This window comes from Lissotriton helveticus, chromosome 7 (genome assembly GCF_964261635.1).
Source record: "Lissotriton helveticus chromosome 7, aLisHel1.1, whole genome shotgun sequence".
NCBI lineage: Eukaryota > Metazoa > Chordata > Amphibia > Caudata > Salamandridae > Lissotriton > Lissotriton helveticus.
In genome coordinates this window covers 1,863,907,200-1,863,927,644 of record NC_136068.1, presented here as the reverse complement: position 1 = coordinate 1,863,927,644, position 20,445 = coordinate 1,863,907,200, and the positions used below count along the sequence as shown (strand labels likewise).

Below are 20,445 nucleotides of genomic sequence, written 5' to 3'. Positions count from 1 at the left end.
TTACCCATGCGGTCGTACAGGGGCACGGCCATCTTGTGCGCGTTGAGTATTTCCGTTGCAGGGCGCTATCACGAGTTTGCATGTATTTTTTAGCATGCTCGCGGGGGAAATATCGCGTGAATTTACCCACGCGGTCCTCAATGGGCGCGGCCATCTTGTTTTTCATTCATTGCTATGGTTCTGGGCATGGCTTTTGTATACTCTTTCAATCTGTGCAATCCTTTGTTTCTTTGAATTTTTGTTTGCTTTTTTTTGCTCATTATCTATCTCTCTATTTGTCTAGATCTAAATTTTGTGTTTTTTTCAACTTTTTGTTACTTTAATAACTACTTTTTTTGTTTTGGCACTCTCTTTTATTTTATTTATTTTTCCCCCTATTTTTTTCTTCTTTCGCCCAGGACCATAGCAAAGGGAGCCGGAACAAGCAAGGAGAAGGGTCCCACACCCAGTACCCGGCTCCCATGCGGGCGATGGAGGGGGGAGGATGTAGTGTCCAGGGAGGTTTTTACCGCGGTGGAGGTGGTTGCGCTTATATTTTTTGTTCTGCGCCACCTCCCTAAGACCGTGGCAGCAGGGGGCAGGCCCGGTAAAGGGTATGGCCTCCGGGAGCGTCGACCAGCGGTGGGATAAGGTGTGCCAGGCCATGCGGAGGCAGTCGAGGGTCCGGCGCACCTATGACCAAGCGACGCACCGGTGGGCTGACCTCCTCGACCGGGAGCAGGACCTGCTTGACCTGCTAGGCGTGGAGATCCTTGGCCTTGGTGAGTAGCTAGTTAATAACTACTTTGTTTTCTTCTGCTCTGTGTTATATTGCTAATATATTTTTTTCCCGAAGAGCAAGAATGCTGCAGATTCGATTACATTGCAGGTAAAATAATGTTTAAATAGCTTCTGCGATTGCAGGTGCTCGCCTCCTCAGTGGCGTTGCTACTATGCTTACTTGTTTGCAACTTTGTGCTCATTTGGCTTGAATATGTATGAGTCTATTACTTTACAGAACTGCGTAATGCTAGAGAGATTAGAGACTCATGTCTAGTCCTTCCTTTGTACCCCTGCTGCCACTAAGAAGAAGAGATAGTGATGGATTGATAGGTTGAGTATATTATGACTTGTTATTAGTAGTAGGACATTTTTTATTTATTTTTATTTATTTAATTTCTATAGCGCACTATCACCTCACAGGCATCTTGGCGCTCGAAACTCAGTTGGCCACTGCAGCGAAAGACTCCCTATGCTCAAATTAATTCTTGGGGAATAACCATGTTTTTAGATTCTTTCTGAACGGAATGAATTCATTGATTTGTCTTAGTTCAAAAGGCAGAGTGTTCCACAGCCTAGCAGCAGCAACCCCAAATGATCTGCAATCATGATGACGGACTGTGTCGATCACGTCGTGTGCTGCTGAGTGCTGGCTGTCGTAGTAGAACCTTTTTGTTGTTGGTTTAGTTAGTGATTTACATAACTTTCCAAGTATGCGGTCTGCGAATCCAGCAATACTGTACTAGTATCCTCCGAGATGACCAGATCAGATAGGTCAATACATGTAGTGCAATTGTTGCTAATTTGTTTCCCCGAGATAATTTTACATTGTGGTCAAAGAAATTAAATATTTCAAAAAAACAATCATCCAAGTTTGTGTTTATTTCATGATCATCAGAACCTCCCAGGGGAAAGAAGACAGAAACACCCCAAACTTCGGCGGAACGGAGTGGGCAGGAACGGTCCTCTGCAGGCTATTCTGCTGGCCCCAGTAAGGTGTTCTGTTGTTAATATAATTATACTTCCCTAACTTTTACAGCTCCTATTCATTCCAAACTTTTCTAATTCTATTTTTTACAAAATAGTCTTTGATCTTCTTGTAGACTGTTTCTACATTCTTATCCTGCCTCTCTACCATCACTCTCTGTGCTACTACTATTTACTATTATTATGACTCGGTCTGTGTAGGTAGATAAGCTTGCCCAGTCGGCAAACGGTGCTAAACAAAACTCTGATCCAGCAATAGCTCTAGAGGCACTCAGTGCAGTCCTCTGGGTTGCTGTCTATTCCAGTCTTCTTAATGTTAGTGCTTTGACAATTTCCAACAACAAAATGTCAATGTCCACCAAGAATAAGCCCAGTACTTGGCTTTTTGATTTGATAGTAGCACATACCATACCGCTAGTGTTTCAGGGACTATTCTGCACATACAGAAGTATGGACAAAAGAAATAGGACATTGTTGCTGTTAGGTGCAGTTCGACTTTCCACATACCTCAGTCAGAAGTAACCGTGCGGGACTCGGGAGCCCTCACCTTGTTGCAACTTCAAGTGCTCCTGGTGGTGATGAGGAGTAGTTGGCTCCGTCTGTAATTATAAAAATGTTGCACGTTAAAGAGCAAGGATTCATCAGTTGTGCTAAAAATAGTTGAATATTATGGCTAAGCATATAAGTTAACACCCTCCCCAAAACCGTGACTTCTTTTCAGTCCCAATAATTAAAACTTGTTTACCATTTTCTCTTCCATTACGAGACAAAATAGGGGGTGGTGAATGGCATCTAAAAATATGACTTGTATTTTCTAGGCGTCACAACATCGGATGCGGCACTAGTTCCCACCACCAGTGCCGGGGCCAGCAGTGTGGAGAGGTCCACTCCAGGGGCGGATGCGGCGGCGCCACAAGTGCCACCAGGAGGAGCTGAGGGGGACGGCTCAGCAGCGGTGGACGGTGGAAAGTTATTATTATACTCCTTACTTATTGACATTTTAGAGTAGGTTTGCAAAGGAGTGTATGATGTACTGTACAGTAGACAGTGGGGAACATCCTTTACAACAAAACTTTTACAATGCGGTACCGTTACCACGCAGGTTTTACAACAAAAGTCGTTACAACGACTTGCGCTGGAGGTCGCTGGAGGATAGGGAATAGTTTAATTTACTATCCAACACCTTCCCTACTATCCACAGGGACTGGAGTTGGAATAGTAAATTAAACTATTACACTATCCAGTGCCCCCTAACGCAAGTCATTGTAACGACTTGCGTTGTAAAATCTGCATGGTAACGGTATACGTGATAAAAGCATGCGTTGTACCGTCATACATCCGTAGACAGTACACTACTACAAATACACTGTACTGTTAAGAACAGTTACTGATTTAGAACCACATTTTAGCCAATAACAGAGAAGACAGTCACCCTTGCCTTAGCAATAGCATTAGCGGCGATAGTTATTGAGTAAGCAATGGCCCCCTCTATTTAACTTCAAATCAGTTGAGAAACTTTTATCGTGAAGCCAAGTCATATCAGATTAACTTGAGGGATGTGATGAACGAAAAGAGAAAGAACTTAGGGTCAATGGGAGGACGAGCGAGTCTTAACATTTATGACTGTAAAGAATGATATGTGTTTTTGAATGCAGGCAGAGGTGGCTGATAGGAAGGAATCAGATGCATGGCTGCTTGAAGCAAGGATGGTTGAAGGAGAAAGAAAAAATGACTGCCTGTGCGGGTGAATCAGAAAATTCATGTGTGGTGTGCATTGCAATGCGGTGGTAGGAAGGAATCAGATGCATGGCTGCTTGAAGCAAGGATGGTTGAAGGAGAAAGAAAAAATGACTGCCTGTGCGGGTGAATCAGAAAATTCATGTGTGGTGTGCATTGCAATGCGGTGGTTTACCAAATAAAATGAAAAGGGTATTTGGTTGTTGAGAAAAAGTAAAGTTGTTACACTTGAGACATTAAGAAGAATGATAGACGTTTACTTTGGAAGCCTGGATGGTATCTTCTTCCTCATACATAGCAGAGGTGTATGTAGAGCAGACGCTCAGTGCATGAAGAGTGTTACTTTGTTCAAACAGCATGTCCGTGCCAGAGTAGCAAAGCAGAGGAAATGCAAATACTACAAGTTGTGATTGTTCAGAAACTCTCCCTTGCCTAAAGTAACAGTACAGTAGTTTGCTTTGCAAGCACAGCATATATTGTGTATGTATTGTATAGTTGACAATTATATCAAGTCAAGTCCCTTCCTCCGGCAATTATGGTTACCACACTCACTCCCTATGTTCATAATTTTCTTTCTGCCGTGTTAATCATGGGTTGACTATCGCTGTTGTTCACTCAATCTATCACAACAAAGCACCTAAAGTCATCCATCATATAAGCAAAGAGATCATGTGATCGGCTGGGTACATGATCAGAAATGAATAATCTTCATTTTCCTTTTGTAGTACTGAAGGCCCAGGGGGGGCAGTGCGAAATATAAATTACATTGAGCACTAGCCCTTGATGTAACCGAGTATGGCCAGTGCCACCCCTATACAAAAGTAAGAGCTTCCCTATCCCCACCTGCATGTACTGCTTAAAGTAATGCATGCAAGTCTGCGTCATCATGGCTTGTGTCTCTTTTTCTTGGGTGCAAGCTGACTGAGCTGGCATTATGCCGGCTAATACAAGTTCACGTACAAGTAATTTATTTCGCAAAACTAGAGAAAAAAGAATACTGGTGTACTCTCTGACTCTCTGACTATGTATTGAGTCCATAGTGCTGCCTGGTAGTAGAATTCCTGAAACTCCCACTGTTACAGGCCTACAAAGACGGCGGAAAGATACATGCCAAAATGTAATACTGTGCTTGCAAATTGCTAGTGTTACTGTGAGACAACATTCTGTTGAATTATTTTGTGTTATTGTTAAAGAGTATTGGTTACATTATTTCTCTTTCTTTCTTCATATAGATGCTCCCAAAATGCTCACCAGACAGAATATGGCTGTCCCGGCCAGGGCCCGGAAGCTGGAGGCCATTTGTGTGGAATATCGCCGGCTGTGGGCTCGGGAATTGGAGGAGGGGGAGTCAACATCAACAACCTCCTCCAGCACTGCCCCCATGTCCACCGGCCAGCAGCCTCCAGCACGGCGCCTTGCTCGGACAGCCTCCCGCCGCCGCTCAGCTGCAAGAACACCAGCAGCTGGCCCCCCAGAGCCTGGATGGGATGCATGCGCCGCCTACGCCTAAGAGTGGACCACCTGGAGAGCAAGGAGGACAAGCTTGAGAAACAGCTCCGGGACCTCCGCAAGGAGCGGCGGGACCGCCTGTCCAGACACCGCCGGAAGTGACTGTGTCCCTTGCCCCTTTTTTAAAGACTGTTGGGGGGTGGGAATCGGGAGTTGGGGATTATTTGGGACTTTTCAGAGGACAATTTGAAATGGACAATTGTTTGGGTTAGCGAGGGGTGGGATTAGTTTATTTTGGTCAGGGTAAATATATAATTATTTATTTTACATACTTCAACATAGTGTACGCGTTGATATTATTTTGTGGGTTGGTGGTTATGACACATTTGGTTTCCTAAAACTTACCAGCATGAATTATCTAAAACGTCCAAAAAATTTCAAAAGTGCCACTAACAGAGTTAGTGAATTCAATTGGCCTACTAGTACATTACTAGTACTACTGTCAGTCTCTCCTCCGAGTCCTAGCCCATTATTCTACCTCCCCAAAGTGCTTATCTTACTTGTTATTCGTGTTTGAGAATAGAGCTAGGCACAGCGCTGGCTGCATGGCAAATGGCGATTACGTCATCCCGGACCGAAATTCCGTTGTTGTGGTGTTAGTAGGAGTGGTACCACACTAGCAGTAGCAGCATATGAAAAACAAAGTAAAAAAATGAGACATTGAGTGGCCTGAGAGGAGTATTAGAAGGAACAGTAGCCTAAGCAATGCTGAAGATAAGTATGGGGAAAAAAGAATTGCATGGATGATTATTGCTACAACAAGAAAAGTGACACTGCAGCATAACAACAAGTCTTCTTGACATGTAGGAGGATGATGTTGACGATAGATCCAATCGATGGTGGGCATGAAATTCAGAATTTATTTTAAAATACTCATTTTTGTTTTTTTAACCAGAATTGCAATATCCTAGGATTCATCTAGCTGCCTTAAAATTGATTAGTACATCTAACAATAGGTTCAGGGAAAGGGTCAAACAAGACTAAATGTGATTCAATATACTCAAAATTATAAATAAAGAAAGAAACAATGAAAAGTAATTAGAAAAGATAAAGAAGCCCCTTAGACAGTATTGCTGATATCAAGAGAACATAATTTATTACATATAATACAAAAAGCAATTCTAAAAACAATTACGCTCAAGACAAAAAAGTGCTAGTGTACATAAAAGAGAAACATATAACACAAACCAAACATGTGGCAAACAGAACCATTACATATTGGGAAAATGGAACAGCATAAACATGAATATTGTGTCCTTAATTCAATTTGGGCCACAGAGAAGCGTCGGCCAGGCCCCAACAACACCCCAAAAAGTAAAAAAACACCTCAATGATGTTTAAATTCAAGACACCCCACAGAAAGACTTGGCCCATGCACCACTCACTACACCTGGGCCTACAGGCTAGTGAGGCTTTACTGGCACCCCAAAATTAAAACTCAACATATAACAGTGAGGTAAAATTCCACGATATAAATGATAATTAAGTTTTAAAAAAGTCACAGAAACAGTTGTATCATGCACCCATGACTAACCCTGGGCCAACTGGATACTGTGGCTACCCACAATATATATTTTTTGTAAGTTGTGAAAAAAGTTTTAAAACTGTAGTTGCAGCAACTGCAATTCTAAAAACAAACAACACCAACTTACTTGTGAAATCTCAAGTCCAAAAGTGATCCAAACTCCAAAGTCGAAAATATCCAGCAGCAGCCACAAAAAGTAATCCTTCCAGATCCAAATCAAAAGTGACCAGGACATGGACAAAGCACTGGGAGGAGCCTGCTGGACAGGAACAGGACGTTGGAGACTCTGAGGCACATCTTTCCTCCCACCCCACCCCAAAAATGGACTCCTTGCACAAAAAAGTGCAGCCAAATGTCAATCTGAGGAGTTATTCTGATCACAATCATCATTTTCAGAAGGTTTATGCTGCCTGCGGTGGATTTCTTGTGCAGAATTGCAATTTTTGTAATTTCGGGAAAGCGAGCTATTCAAATCTCCCGCCGGAAGTCAGCTGCGCGCCGCATCTACGTGTTCGGCATTGTTTACTCCCGCGATGAGTGATCGCGGTCCCTTATGACGTACCCGCGTTGTCAAACTCTCGCTGTGCAGGATGGCGGGCCGCGATGACCTATTCGCGGTCGAAAACTCTTGCGCGATCACGCAGCAAGATCCAAAATGGCGCAGCACACGCAAACCGGGAGAAAAACAACTCGGCAAACACAGAATCACAGTAAGTCAATGCAGCGCGCGCGATATTGTATTTTTCAAGCGCGACCAAGCAAAAAAATCCGCCAGCTTGCGAATTTATGGATTTTTGGACAAATTTGCGGTATTTGCAGACCGCGAAATTGCCAAAAATCCCAAATTCCGCAAACGGAATGGATTTTGCGCCCAAGCTTAGCTATAAGGCAGTCGGCTGCCTTCCTGGGGAGAGGTGTGAACAAACCCCAGGAAGGAATAATTAGGTGCCTGCCATTGGAAGTGTTGTTACCTCTTCCTGGCTGTAAAGGCCAAAAGGGATGTGAACCCAAAAGGCGATCTTTTCAAAGGAGAAGCCGCATTTGAAGGGCAAATGATGGATACTGGAAATAGATATTTTTCTTTTGTTCTGTTAGACAGTTAGACAGTGGGGGCAGAGAGAGGGGAAGTAGTTGCCAAGTTTTTTTTTCCCTTGGGTGTGCTTCCCTCAGGTAGCCACATGTCTAGGGTGGGCTACCAACCTTTACACACTGAGAGAGGTTTCTGCCATCTTGGGAGTGGGTAATATAGAGCATTCTGGGATTGCTTGATGCCTCACTTTTCAGGAAGTTGTCACCAGGAGGGCAAGGACCTGGTAGTCCATTGTCCAGTAGCCATTGCACCCCCCGCAGGCAGAATCTGTGCAGGAATATGGCACCAAGGCCCCAGGTTCACATCTGAACTGGATAGAGAAACTGAGTAAGGACTGCCCTGCTGTTTCCTTGACCCCGCAAAGTAAGGACAGTACCTGTGGTGCCCTGCTGGTTTGAGGAATAGTTGTCCTCGAGCCCCAGCAGAAGAAGTGACTCCAAAAGTCAGTTTGCTGACTTCCTGTTCCATGTAGAGGGTTACAAAAGCTGAAGAAGCATGCCTTGGTGGAAAGTATCCACAATCACTTGACTGCTGCTGACCACCGAAGTGCAGCCATGGAAACCGATTCTGACATTCAAAAGTTACACCAGATTCTGCTGGACCCAGGAGAGTTGTTGGAGTGCAGGTTGGTCGCCCAAGAAGTACATTAGCCTCATCAAAAGAGAACCAGTGGTTTCGCTGTGGCCGGAGACCAGTAGACCAGTGGTAACTGGTTTTTGGCTGGAGTTCACCCCAAGTTCCAAGGACTTCGACCCCTATGGCTAAAGTCATCCCACCATGAACATGGACTAAGGAGTAGCCCCAGAACTACCCCATTGTCAGTGCTGCACCCTCAATATCCTTCAGAAATGTCAGCATCCTGTATGTCTTGCATCAGGACCACTCTATTGAGTCATGGTGTTTGGTGACTAAGGACTGGAACTGCAATGGAGACAGCTTTGGCCTTGAGGAAACTGCCACATAAGCCTTATAGGCCCCCTTAACTTGCTCCCTGCCAAAGATGGTCATCTAAAGTAAGCTGGAGTACCCGAACACAATTTCTTTTAAAGTTTCCAAACGTTTTAAAAGTTATAGCTTGCTGTGGTAGTGGTCAATACTTTTTCGGGTGAAAATGTGTGATTTATGAATTGTTTGAATATTTATATCTTCAGAACCCTCCAGTGGATTTTGCTAGTTTGTGTGTCTAACAATTTCTAAACAATTGCCAGTTTTTATGAATTGGTGCTGGAGCTCCTTTTTGTGTTTCGTTCAGCTGAGTTGATACTTCTAAATGCTTTGCACTTGTTCCTTTGACAGCCTGACTGCTTGAAGCCACAGCTACCCATGGTTCAGCTAAGGTTTTCTCAAATAAGCCTGAATGGAACCAAGACAGGTTGGTGAGTGCATTACATGGTGAAGTCGAACAATCACACCATATAATACATTACATTACTCACAGTCAATCATAAAGTGAAAGCCGTCCAAGGCAGTCAGCTTCCAATATGTCAATACCAGCTTTAGGCACAGGTGAGAGAAGACAGGGAGAAAGAGGTCCTCATGATGTCCACTTGCAGCATGCTAATTTTATTCTGAATACTGAATTTCTTCCTTAAGAAAAATTAACAATTTGAGATTGAGAGTGCAGGGTTGAAGGTTTGCTGTTCCTTCTGGGGCTCCATCCCTGTATCCATAGGCTTTCGGTAGGATTTGAAAACTGGAAGCCAGCCTCAATAATATTCATAAGGCTGAATTCATCAAATCCTATAGAATGGTCATATTGCCCAGTAATAGATATGCACATGTGTTGCAGCATGTGTTGCAGTGCAAACTGTAGGTTGGGTGGTAAAGCAATAGATGTACGACTCACCAACTGCTTTAAGTCTCTACCTATTGTCCATTGGGCCCTTGGCAATTCATTGCATATGATTTGGGGCTTTAACTTAACCGAGATGGAAGATTCCTGGATAGGTGTTTTAAAGTTACATCAGAATTTTCACTCATTTTTCCAAACAAGGTTGCACTAAGTAATTCCCTCAAATGGATACGCAATTTTAAGCCACATAGTATTTCTGTCTTGACACTATTTCCTCTTGGCTCTTTAATAAAAGTCACTTTTGCTGACCTCGATTATGGTCAGCCAAGGTTGCTGAAATTCTAACATAATTCTTTTTTCTCTCCAATGTTTAGTTTTCTATACCACCTGATGCAACCACCTACGGGTGTGCATACATTCCGCTGCCACAACTGAGTGAAAAAAACCATGTGTATAAGGTACATTTTTATACCTCCCTCAATATAGTACATTGTCCATGAGACCAAGTTGCCAGGTAATTCACTTTACAACTGTTTTTATATCACCAGGAGGAAAGGACATTCCTGCATTATTGCTCCAAGATGTTATGAATGTATTTGACTGCAAACCACTACCTTATGAAGGAGTTTTGTTACACACTCACGTAACATATGCCTTCCTGCGCATGAAACGTACTACATTTGTTCATCCAGCAGAGAGCAGACCTCCAAAATGTATTTGCTCATAGCTAAATATAGGGTTCTGAACAAAGGCCATTATATTAATTGACCTTCTAAAAATAGCATTGTCAGGGGATCTAGTGAAGTTCAGGACAACCTGTCGGGGACACTAGCAGAGTGAAGAACAAGAAAAGGTAACGGGGTGGGGTTATTGCACTATGCAGGGAGAAAGGTTTTACAAAGAAGGGGCTATATATAAACAAGAGAGTATATGAAAGTTGGGAGGAAATCAGGAAGGAAGCTGAGGATTAAAGCATGTTGAAATAGGTAGTGAATAGTGAACTGGAAAGGCTGCAGTGGAAACTATTACAATAACACAAGTACAAATAACAGAAAAGGTGAAAGCAGGGAAACAATAGACAAAATGTCATAAATTATATAGTGTCCGTTCCTTGGTAGTGATCTTTCTGGGTACTGAAGAGATCTTACATGAAGGCAAGGAGCTGATTACTTTGGCATAGCTTAGGGAGACACCCTGGAGCTCCTATGCAGAAGAAGCACTGGTTGGCTCTCAGTGCCAAGGCACAAGTCTTGGAGTTTAACTGGCACCCTTTGGATGCAATCAAAATCAAGGTAAAAATATCACACACAAGAAGACAAGGAGAACAGTGAAAGGTACACAGAAACTGAGCTCAGGGAAAAACTGGACTGGAAAAGGGGTCTATGCCTGATTCGGAATTTACAGAACTGTGAATCTGCACACTCATAGGACAGGAATACGCAGTCAGAACAAAAACTTGAAATCCAACACTAAGGGGCCCATTAGGATGGTGGGTGGATCTCCCCCGCCAGGGCGGCGGGGGAGATCGGGCTGACGAAAAGACCGTCCGCCGATTTTCCGCCACGGTCGCCTTGCGACCGGGCCAAAAAGGGTTCTATATGGTGGCGGTGTCTATTAGACACCGCCAGCCATATTAGGATGGGCATTTTCCAATGCCTTTCCATGGCAACAAAGGCATGCGGACTCCAGGGGGGAGTGAGGGGTGCACATTGTACCCCCCAGCATTTCAAAGAACAACGTGGCAGGCAGCGCATGGTGCCTGTCACGTTGTGCTTTGAAATGAACAACATGTATTTTTACCATTGCGGTGGGCCGCCACAATCTTAAAAATACAGGCGGGCGCATCCTAATTTCCCCCACGGGACCCCGGTCCTTATGGCGAGCGGTCCCTTCCTACGATGGGATGGCAGGCGGACAAAGTCCGCCCGTCATCCTAATGGGCCCCTGAGAATCTGCACATGCAAGAAAGGTCTTTAAGTGTGCAATCAGAACTAGGGACAAGACAAGCATTGGACCCAAAAGACACAATAAATAAGAGACAAACAAAAGACACAAATAACTAATAAGACCAGGAACAGGGAATCAACAACTATGAAACCAGAAATAAGAAGGCAAGTGTACAATATTGTAGCAGGATCAAAAAGAGCACTAGGGGACTCAGCAGCAAGGTCAGTTTCTAACAACCGCACTCTAGGCTCACCAGGTAGAAATAGTTTGGGACTCAGGGGTAAAGCACAGGAGCAGAGAAAGAGCCAGGTACAAGGAGTCTGGGAACCATTAATGAAAGAAAGGCAGAACTGGGACTTGGAAACAGGAAGACCAGGGAAAAAGGCAGACACAAGATTGGGCACCGGAAAACAGAGAACAGAGTATGGGTCAGAGCAAAGGGAGAGAAATGTCCAGAATGCAGATATATAAAGGTCAAAAATGCAGTGGGATACAGAAATCAAGATAGAAAATAGAGTACTAGGAAGTGATTGGGTCATACGACTCTTGCACATTTATTGTTGCCAGACTGGGCTTTCACTGTTTTATGACAAAGGAATAGCCAAGTCAAAAGAGCTGTTGTGGTTCCCAAACATTTTTAAATGTATGCTCTAGAATATTAATTACTTTCAAAAGGTTGTTAATGGACCAGAAATAGGAATACAATTGCATGCCCAACAAAGGACCACTTAGAAAATATAAGACCAAAATTTAAAAAATGAGATGAAATGTGGATGTGTTTAGCTAAAATGTCTTGAATCCCTACAGAAAATAGATATTGCCACAAATATGTATCTAAAGAATGTAACTCTGCAGCAATGTGAACTTTGATTCGAAAGTATGACATAGGCAGATAGTTCAATAACTGGTAACTACTAGATCAGGCTTTGGTTTGTCAGGAATCATCTCACTAATAGATTTGCCTCAAACAGAAGTCTTTGTGGTCCATTGAAAAAGGAAGGCATTTTCCATGGCTCTGACTTCAAATAGGGGTGGGCGGCAAACTCTGCTACATATCTGGATTGTGTTCAGTTTTACCACTCAGTGCTCCAAGCAGAGCAATGCGTTTGGCAAAAATTCTGCCTACCACTGGTGGAGTAGAGTTTACCTGCACCCTTACCACCACCTATCTGGCACCTATAGATTTGGATAGGCTGCGTATCCACAAAATTGCCTCTGTGGATGGTGGTCTAGTGTTAAGCAGATATGAGGAGCTTCTCCAGCCAATCCCTTCACACAATTCCTTCAGCTATTCGAAGGTCAGATCACCACCCTCAGTGAAGTGCCTGGGTGGTCAGTTGTTTGCTGTGTGCATGGCTGCCTCGTATTGGCGCCAGCGCCAGCACCTGTTCGGGGGCTCATGTACTTTCCCCCACTGCCCTCTGTGGTGTCCAGCACTGGGCTGGGGCACAGAGCGTTCAGCTCAGGAGTCCTCCTGGTGCTCCACTGCTGGTTTGTCTGAAAAGGTAGATGCATCCATGTGACATTGTTTCTTTCAATTGTTACAATTACAGATTTTGACAATTTATCGAACCGCTTTGGTGGTTGATTTTTGTGGAGCGGGCGCTTAAGGCTTGACAACGCTCAATCGGGCATTCCTGCCTAACAGTGTTTTATTTCTACTGCCACTGTCCTTGTCATGTACTTCAAATGTGTGGTGACTCTCATTCTGGAGCCGGTATCTCCGCTCACTTGCAGAACTTTGTGGAATTTGGCAGAGTTTTTGGGTAACTCCGCCGACTTTCATGGAGTGAAACTCTGCGAGCTCCGACTACCCCTACTGTTAAGTATTTAAAGAAGGAGAGTAAAGGTGAAGGCTGAACCCCTCTAGAGTTAATGACCAAAGCAATATGGATACATACACATTTTTGAATGTCAGACCATAATCTATTGGTTTTAGATATGTTCAAATTGTGGGGACAACCATGATTATGTAGATGAATGTCATTTAAGTTAAATGTATGTGAATTTATCCCATGCGAATATCTTGAAATCCTGACAAGGGTCCTGCCTTTGTAGACCCCCTTCTAAATGAAGCCTTTGTTAGTTAAATTTTAAAATCTGATTAAGAGTAAGTATAACTTAATGTCTTTTTTTCTATGCATATTCTAATCTGTTTTTGCTTGAAGTTATTACCTGATAGGTTTGAATAAATATGTATTTGTTTATCATCTCACGAACAAAATGTGCATATACATTGTATGCCTACAATATGTGTTTCACTCTTCATTGTGCAATTTCTAAGCATCCTGGTGACTCTCAAGCACATACACTTGAGTCAATTGTGTTCATTTCTGGTCATCGTGGAAATGTGTTTTCTTGTACCAGTGCGCTCTTCTCTCTGGCTTTCATTATGCACAATAGGATACCTCCTAATGTACAAACATGTAGACTCTTATTTCAAAGGGGCATTAAGGTTCAAGACCTAAGCAATTTGGATATCAGTCTCCTTGGATTAAATGCTCAAGAGAGTATAAAAACAAAGAGATTGAAATTAAATGTACTCCCATGGTAAATAGTAGAAATTTGACCTGAATCTTTTCTCTTCTTCTCACAAGAAACAAAATGTACTTTCTATAACTTGTTTTCTGCTCTGTGACCCCTTCACAGTTTGATTCGATCATACAAGAGAGCAACAAAAATCTGATTCAGCACATCCTGGTCTATGGCTGTCCAAACTCCACCAACGTCAACATTGCACCTGGAATTTGTAATCAGAATCCAAACTTTTATGCCTGTACAGAGGTGATTGCTGGATGGGCTGTTGGTGGTAAGGTAAGTCAATGAATGAACAACTGGGCTTGTACAGAGCTTGTGGTCATAGTTACTAAGACCATAGAGTACTGGAGGGATTCCATCAGGCGATTCTATGCCAGCTATAACTTAGGCTGTGTCAGCATTGTTGGTGCTATAGGGTATCTTTGCATATTTCTCAACCATCACTTCCATTTTGATTAAACATTTTTTATTTTTTGCATCACAATCATTTCCCCTGTTAATCAAAGTTCACCTCCTCTCTTGTAGCCTTTGTTGCTCAACTGTAACATGCCCCCTTTCTCATCTTTCGCTTCCTGTTTTGTCTCACCCACTGAACAGCACTCCCCCCACTGGGAATTATTTTAAATAACAGGAGTCATTAGACACAGAAATTATTGAATGGGCTAGACTCTGGGTGTAGAAGGGGAGAAGAGGGACACTGGTAAAGGGAAAAAAAGGACAAGGAAAATTGGAGTGCAAATGTCAGGTCAATGTCACAGCGTGACAACACAAAAGGAAAAAAATACAATGACTAATAGTAAACCTTCGCACAAACAGCAGCATCTGGGCTATAAATCAGGACAGAAACTATGTGCTAACAGTCATGGCTTAGTATTCTATTTTAGGTGCTCTTTAAACCAATGTAAATTTGCCCTTCACAAGGACATTTATAGCTCTAAATGATGATTTACCTACACTGATGTTGAAAACACCTGTGTAAAAAACAAAAGTACAATTGATGAAGAAATACGTCTTTGCAGAGTAAAACGTATACAGAAAGCTGAAGAAACCAGTCTTTACAGAGTAAAAAGTATACAGAAAGCTTCAGTTAATCTGATTGGATCACATTCAGCTTTTCATTTAGACCACACATTTTTTCTTCAAAAATCAGTTATGAAATGTTCAGTGGATAAAGCAGACAGTGTATACAAGGCATGTATCTGATAATAGAAACACGGTAACATGAAGGACAGTTGTAAATATTTTAATGTCTTGAAAGATCAGCATTGTATTCTCATTCTCATTTCTGCATTATCTAAAGAAGGTAGAAGAGGGGGGGATGTATGATTTTGCAGATATGATCCCACAGGACCCTATAGGTTTCATATGGCTTGTATCCCAAACTTCACCCAATTTGGAGATCCCAAAATAGTCTCAGTCTTTAATCCATATATATATTTAGTTATAGTTAGGACCATGTTTCTATAAGAAACGTGTTTTTTGTTTTGCCAATAAGTTTGGTGCTGCTTGATGAATCTTCACAATTTTTTAAATAACAGTGTTCTTTTTGGTTTATTAAAAGTTTTAAAAAACAATTTTCATGATTATCCCAGATTATGTCTTCCCTTAGTATGTACATTAAATACATAAATATATGTTTTTAGACAATTAGAAACTTTTGCGCCGTACCCGTACGGGGCGGCATACATGGCGTCACACGGAAGCGTCGATGCAACGCGTAATGTCAAAGCACATTATTAACGCACAGAGTACGATTTGCCGTACAAAGTATGGTCCGATCACCGTACGCGTACGGAATGATTACCAAAAAAAAACATATATATAAAAGGAATTATATAGAATTACATTTTAATATATTGAAAAAAAAATGTCTTTAATAAAAAAATACTTTTGAATTTACTTTTATTATTACTTTACATTAAGAATATGAAATATAACTTTAAAAATATATATAAATATTTATAATAAAAATGTAGGACATTAGTATAAAAACATTAGTATAAAAAGAAAGAAATTCAATAATTAATACATTTAAAAATTATCATTTACAAAACCTTTTGTCGTGTAGTTCCTATATTCCCAATAGGCTCTGCGCATTGGAATAATATAAACAGCAGTGTAGACGTAGGACTGAGGTCGACTAGGTCTCTACTGACTATATTAGACTTAATTAGTTTTGCCAGCTAGCTCAGAGGTCACTAGAAACGTTCTCGAATAAACAAGGAGGAGTTTAACTTCCCTGGATAGACAAGAAGGGATTAGCTTCTGACAACCATAAAACATGACAACTTTGCTCCCTCAGAATAAGAGTGTATCTCTAGAGTCGTGTGAAAACAATAGACAGCTATTTTACTCAGTCAATCGTGCATACTTAGTTTCACCAGAGTGCAGAGAATAGAGAGACGGGCGTTTTCAATAAAAGGTGTTATTTATTGAGCAGTCTTCTTTCTCGTGCAAGAGAAATGAATTGCCACAATTGCAATACTTAGTATAAAGTAAAGTGCGTACAGTAAAAGGAGTATTATAAAATAATACTGTAAAAGCATTGATATGGTTTCTGAGCCATATGATAAATAGATAAATAGATAAAATATATACATACATATATACATTGACTAACATACTCAACTGGTGCTTCTAAATACGCCTACCCCGGTGTACCTGACCTAAGCCTAATACGTGGGAAGGAGTAAATAAGTAGCAGTTTAAGTTAAGTTGGGTTTGCTAAGAATCTGAATCAAGAATTCTCTTTAAGGATTTAGTCAGCTCCGTACCTAGGTAATAGAAAGCAGGAGGTCTGGTATCTCTCTCTCAGGACTCGATATCCCAGCAACCCGCAAGGGTGGCTGAAAACACCGGAGCTGGATTTTCTTGGCTGGAGAAAAAGACAGCGTCTTTCTCAGTGCGTTAAAAGGGAGGGGCGGCGTCCGTGGGCTCTCGGGCAAGTAGATAGCCGCTCTGCTCCAAACCACCGTGTGTTTGCTTAAGGCAACGTTGGTATATTTATACCTGAAAGGTGCCGGGTTTGACGTAAGGTTGGACATAAGACGTCACCAAGAACTAACAGTTCTTTCTGACTCTAGGAGTTCTTGTGCAAATCAAAACAAGAGCAGGGGGATTTCCCGGGCTGCTGGAGGCTTGGTTTGTTAAAAGAACGCGTTGTACTTTCTTGGAGTCTAGGGAAGTAACCATGCTGTATTTGGACTGCATGGGTTGTTATTAAATATGGATATGATTCTTATGCCTTCATAAGGATATTATTTATTATAGCCATATAAGGGCATAAATCAGGAATATTGAATTAGGGTCCTAGATAGAAATACAACACTTTGACATTCACTGAAAAAACCATAGTCTTTACACACGTTATAGTTAGGAATTAGCATTTAAAAACCTTGCAAATTCACTGGAAAAACCATAGGTTTTACACACCTTATAGTTAGGAATTAGCATTTAAAAAACCTTAGAAATTCACTGAAAAAACCATAGGCTTCACACATGTTATATTTAGTTGGACATTTCACTCATACAAAACCATTGAAATTCCCCCATTATAGTTAGTTCAGCTAATTATAACTCGTGTGCCCGCAATGCACTAATGATGACGTCATCCAGTGAATGTGTGTCTTTCTGAAAAATATATTTTTTTAATATGTATATCTAAAGGTCGATGGAAGAATAAATGGGTAAATAACTGTCTAAATGGATGATTTTTTTTCTAAAATTGATTGTATACCTTACTTATTAAGTACATCTTAGTGAATACATGTATTAGCAAGTAATGTTTAAATATGTAAATATCTGTATCAGTGTCTCACTTTGTGCATAAGTGGCTGCATGGGTTGGTGAGTAGCTTCATGAGTGTGTATATGGGTTAATATTTGTTTTTTTGAGTATCAGTATGAGTGTCGGTATGGTTCGATGAGGTTATTACTTAGCGCATAGATGCATGAATGAGTGACTGACTGTTTGTATGTGTTTTGAAGACAGCATGTGTGTAGGACTGTATGGGTGGATGAGTGTGTGTTGGGTGTGTTAGTGAGTGAATGACTGTCTCAATAATATCTTCCTGAGGCACTACATATGTTTTCATCTAGTATATGTGAGTATTGATGTATCTAAGTGATTATATCTGAGAGTGAGAGATTGGAAGAGTTCCTGTATAAATAAGTATGTGTTTCTATAAGTGATTGTTTAAGAGAGTAAGTATTTGTACGTTTCTGTAAAAGTATGTGTAGTGGTGTGTGTATAGCTGTATATGCAAATAAATGGATGTTTGATAGTTTATTTGCATGTGTGAGTATGTTTGTGAGTAACTCTACGGATGAGTGTCGGTGTGTAACAGGATGTATAGGTGTATGAGTACATATGATGAGTGAGTATATGTATGAGCGACTTTATAGATCTGTTGGTGAATGAGTGGATGTGTATGTAGATTTACAAATTACTGAATAGGTTCTTCTAACTGGTATTGGTATCTCCATTTTTTTAAAAATTTTCGTTTCTATTTTTGAAGGTGTGTTTCAAAGGTTATATTACGCTGAGAGGAGGTCTGCCAGTCTTTCACAAGGATGATGTCATCAGTGATGTCATCAGTGATGTCATTTGAGATGTCATCAGTGATGTCATGAGTAATGTCACTGATCATGTCATGAGTGATGTAATATGTGACATCATAAGCAGTGCATTGTGGGCGTGCGAGTTATAGTTAGCTGAACTAACTATAATGGGGGAATTTCAATGGTTTTGTATGAGTGACATTTCCAGCTAACTAAAACATGTGTGAAACCTATGGTTTTTTCAGTGAATTTCTAAAGTTTTTTAAGTGAGTGGATGTGTATTTTCAATAGTTTTATCAGTGTGTGTCTGAGTATGTCACTGGCTGTATCAGTGAGTGCCTTGCTGTGTCAGTGACTGTATTTGTCTGTCATGGTTGTCAGTCTCTGCTTAGTTTTAACAGTGTATGGGTAGGTGTGTGAGTAGCTGTATTGGTGTGTGGGTATGTGAGTGGGTTTATCATTCTGTAGATGGGTATATGAGTGGTTGTATTGGTGTTTTTCTGGATGTGTGAGTAAATGTGTGGGTGAGTGACTACCTATATGACTTTAAAGTTCATGTGAGAGTTTGTGACATATGAGTTAACTTGGTAATACACATTTGTTAGACCTGGCTCAATTGGCATGGGCCTCCCCTGCATTTTTGCTTTTGCCCCTTGGGTTTTTGCTGTGTGTTGGACTCCATTTTGTTGGTCTAGGTGCTTTTGTTGCCAGTGCTGCTCAGTGCCAATGTGCAAGTGTTTCCTTTGTAAATTGTTGTTATGGATGAGTGATTCCATGATAGGCATATCTGAGTTACTAGTCAGACCCTGATACAGTGCACTGTGTGTGCCCAGGTCCTGTACATCAAATGCTGCTAGTGGGCTGCAGCACTGATTGTTCCCATCACAGAAGCAGCCTGTAAAATGTACTCTAGCCTGCCATCGCAGAGTCTGTGTGCAGTCTGGGACTGCCATGTCAACCTGGCAAGTGCACACACTTGCCAGTCCCTAACCTTCCCTTTTCTTGCATGTTAGTCACCTCTAAGTTAGGCTAAAGGTACCCCTGTGTGCAGTGTGCATTGTATGTGAAAGGTAGGACATGCTCTGATGTGTGTGGCATGTCCTAATAGTGAGATACTGCCAATTTAGTTTTTTCGCTATTGAAAGGCTACCTGCTCCCATAGGATAGAATGGGGAGTTGTTTATAACATCTTATAAACATAAATGCCCTTGGAAACAAGGTCGGAAAATAAATGTTGGTATGCCTGAATTTTTGCATTCTGTGTTTGAAAATACCACTTTTAGAAAGTAGGTATTTTTTACATAGCCATCCAGTATGTCTCAGCTATATATTTGTGTAGTGCATGTCTGAATTTTGGGTGACAGGAGCTGGGGAAGAGCCTGATGAGTCAGGGCTGGGCTGAATGGACCTGGGCTGCCTTTAGAGTAGGGGGAGGAGATTTCCTTTCACCTGAATGGGCCTGGTCTGCCTTCAACAATGCTGTCTCCACCTCCTGCCATGAAGCTGCACCAGTGAGGACAACACTGGTTTTGGCTAGGTACAGACACTCTCTGCCTTGAATGAGCAAAGGATTTTTGTGTAGAGAAAGTAGGGCCAAGACCCCAGACTTTTAGATCACTTTTGGGAAATCAAGTGGAACCTTTGCTACGGAGAAGCTGAGAGGAATACTGCCCCTGTGCTGTTTGCTATCTTGGGTTGGCCTGCAGTGGCTACTTGCTGCCAAGGAAAGGAGAAAGGACTTTGCTGTTTGCTGTGTCCCCTGCTTGAGGAAAATCCCAAAGTGTTTAAAACTGAGCTCACCTCCTGTTCTGAAGTCTCAGGGACACAAAGACTTTCCTACCAACTCCATGAACTTCATGCGGGGAGTTCTGATCTGCTGTTGTTTTGGGCCCTCTAGAGTACTGTTTTCCACTGGGACCTGGAGATCAATGTAACACCGAAGAAGCATGACGCATCCTTACCTGTTTCCGACGCATTGCAGAAGAAACCGTTGCAGCCCCCA

General features: G+C 41.8%; 1 protein-coding gene across 1 annotated transcript in view; it reads left to right on the top strand.

Moving 5' to 3' along the window:
• The window catches only part of LOC144767799 (DBH-like monooxygenase protein 2), a 274,266-nt gene that overhangs the window by 62,452 nt on the left and 191,369 nt on the right, over positions 1-20,445 (top strand). Inside the window, exons 4-5 of the mRNA XM_078651178.1 lie at positions 9,774-9,857; positions 13,996-14,160. Of these exons, the coding sequence (XP_078507304.1) occupies positions 9,774-9,857; positions 13,996-14,160 (249 nt within the window). The remainder of the gene's footprint in view (positions 1-9,773; positions 9,858-13,995; positions 14,161-20,445) is intronic.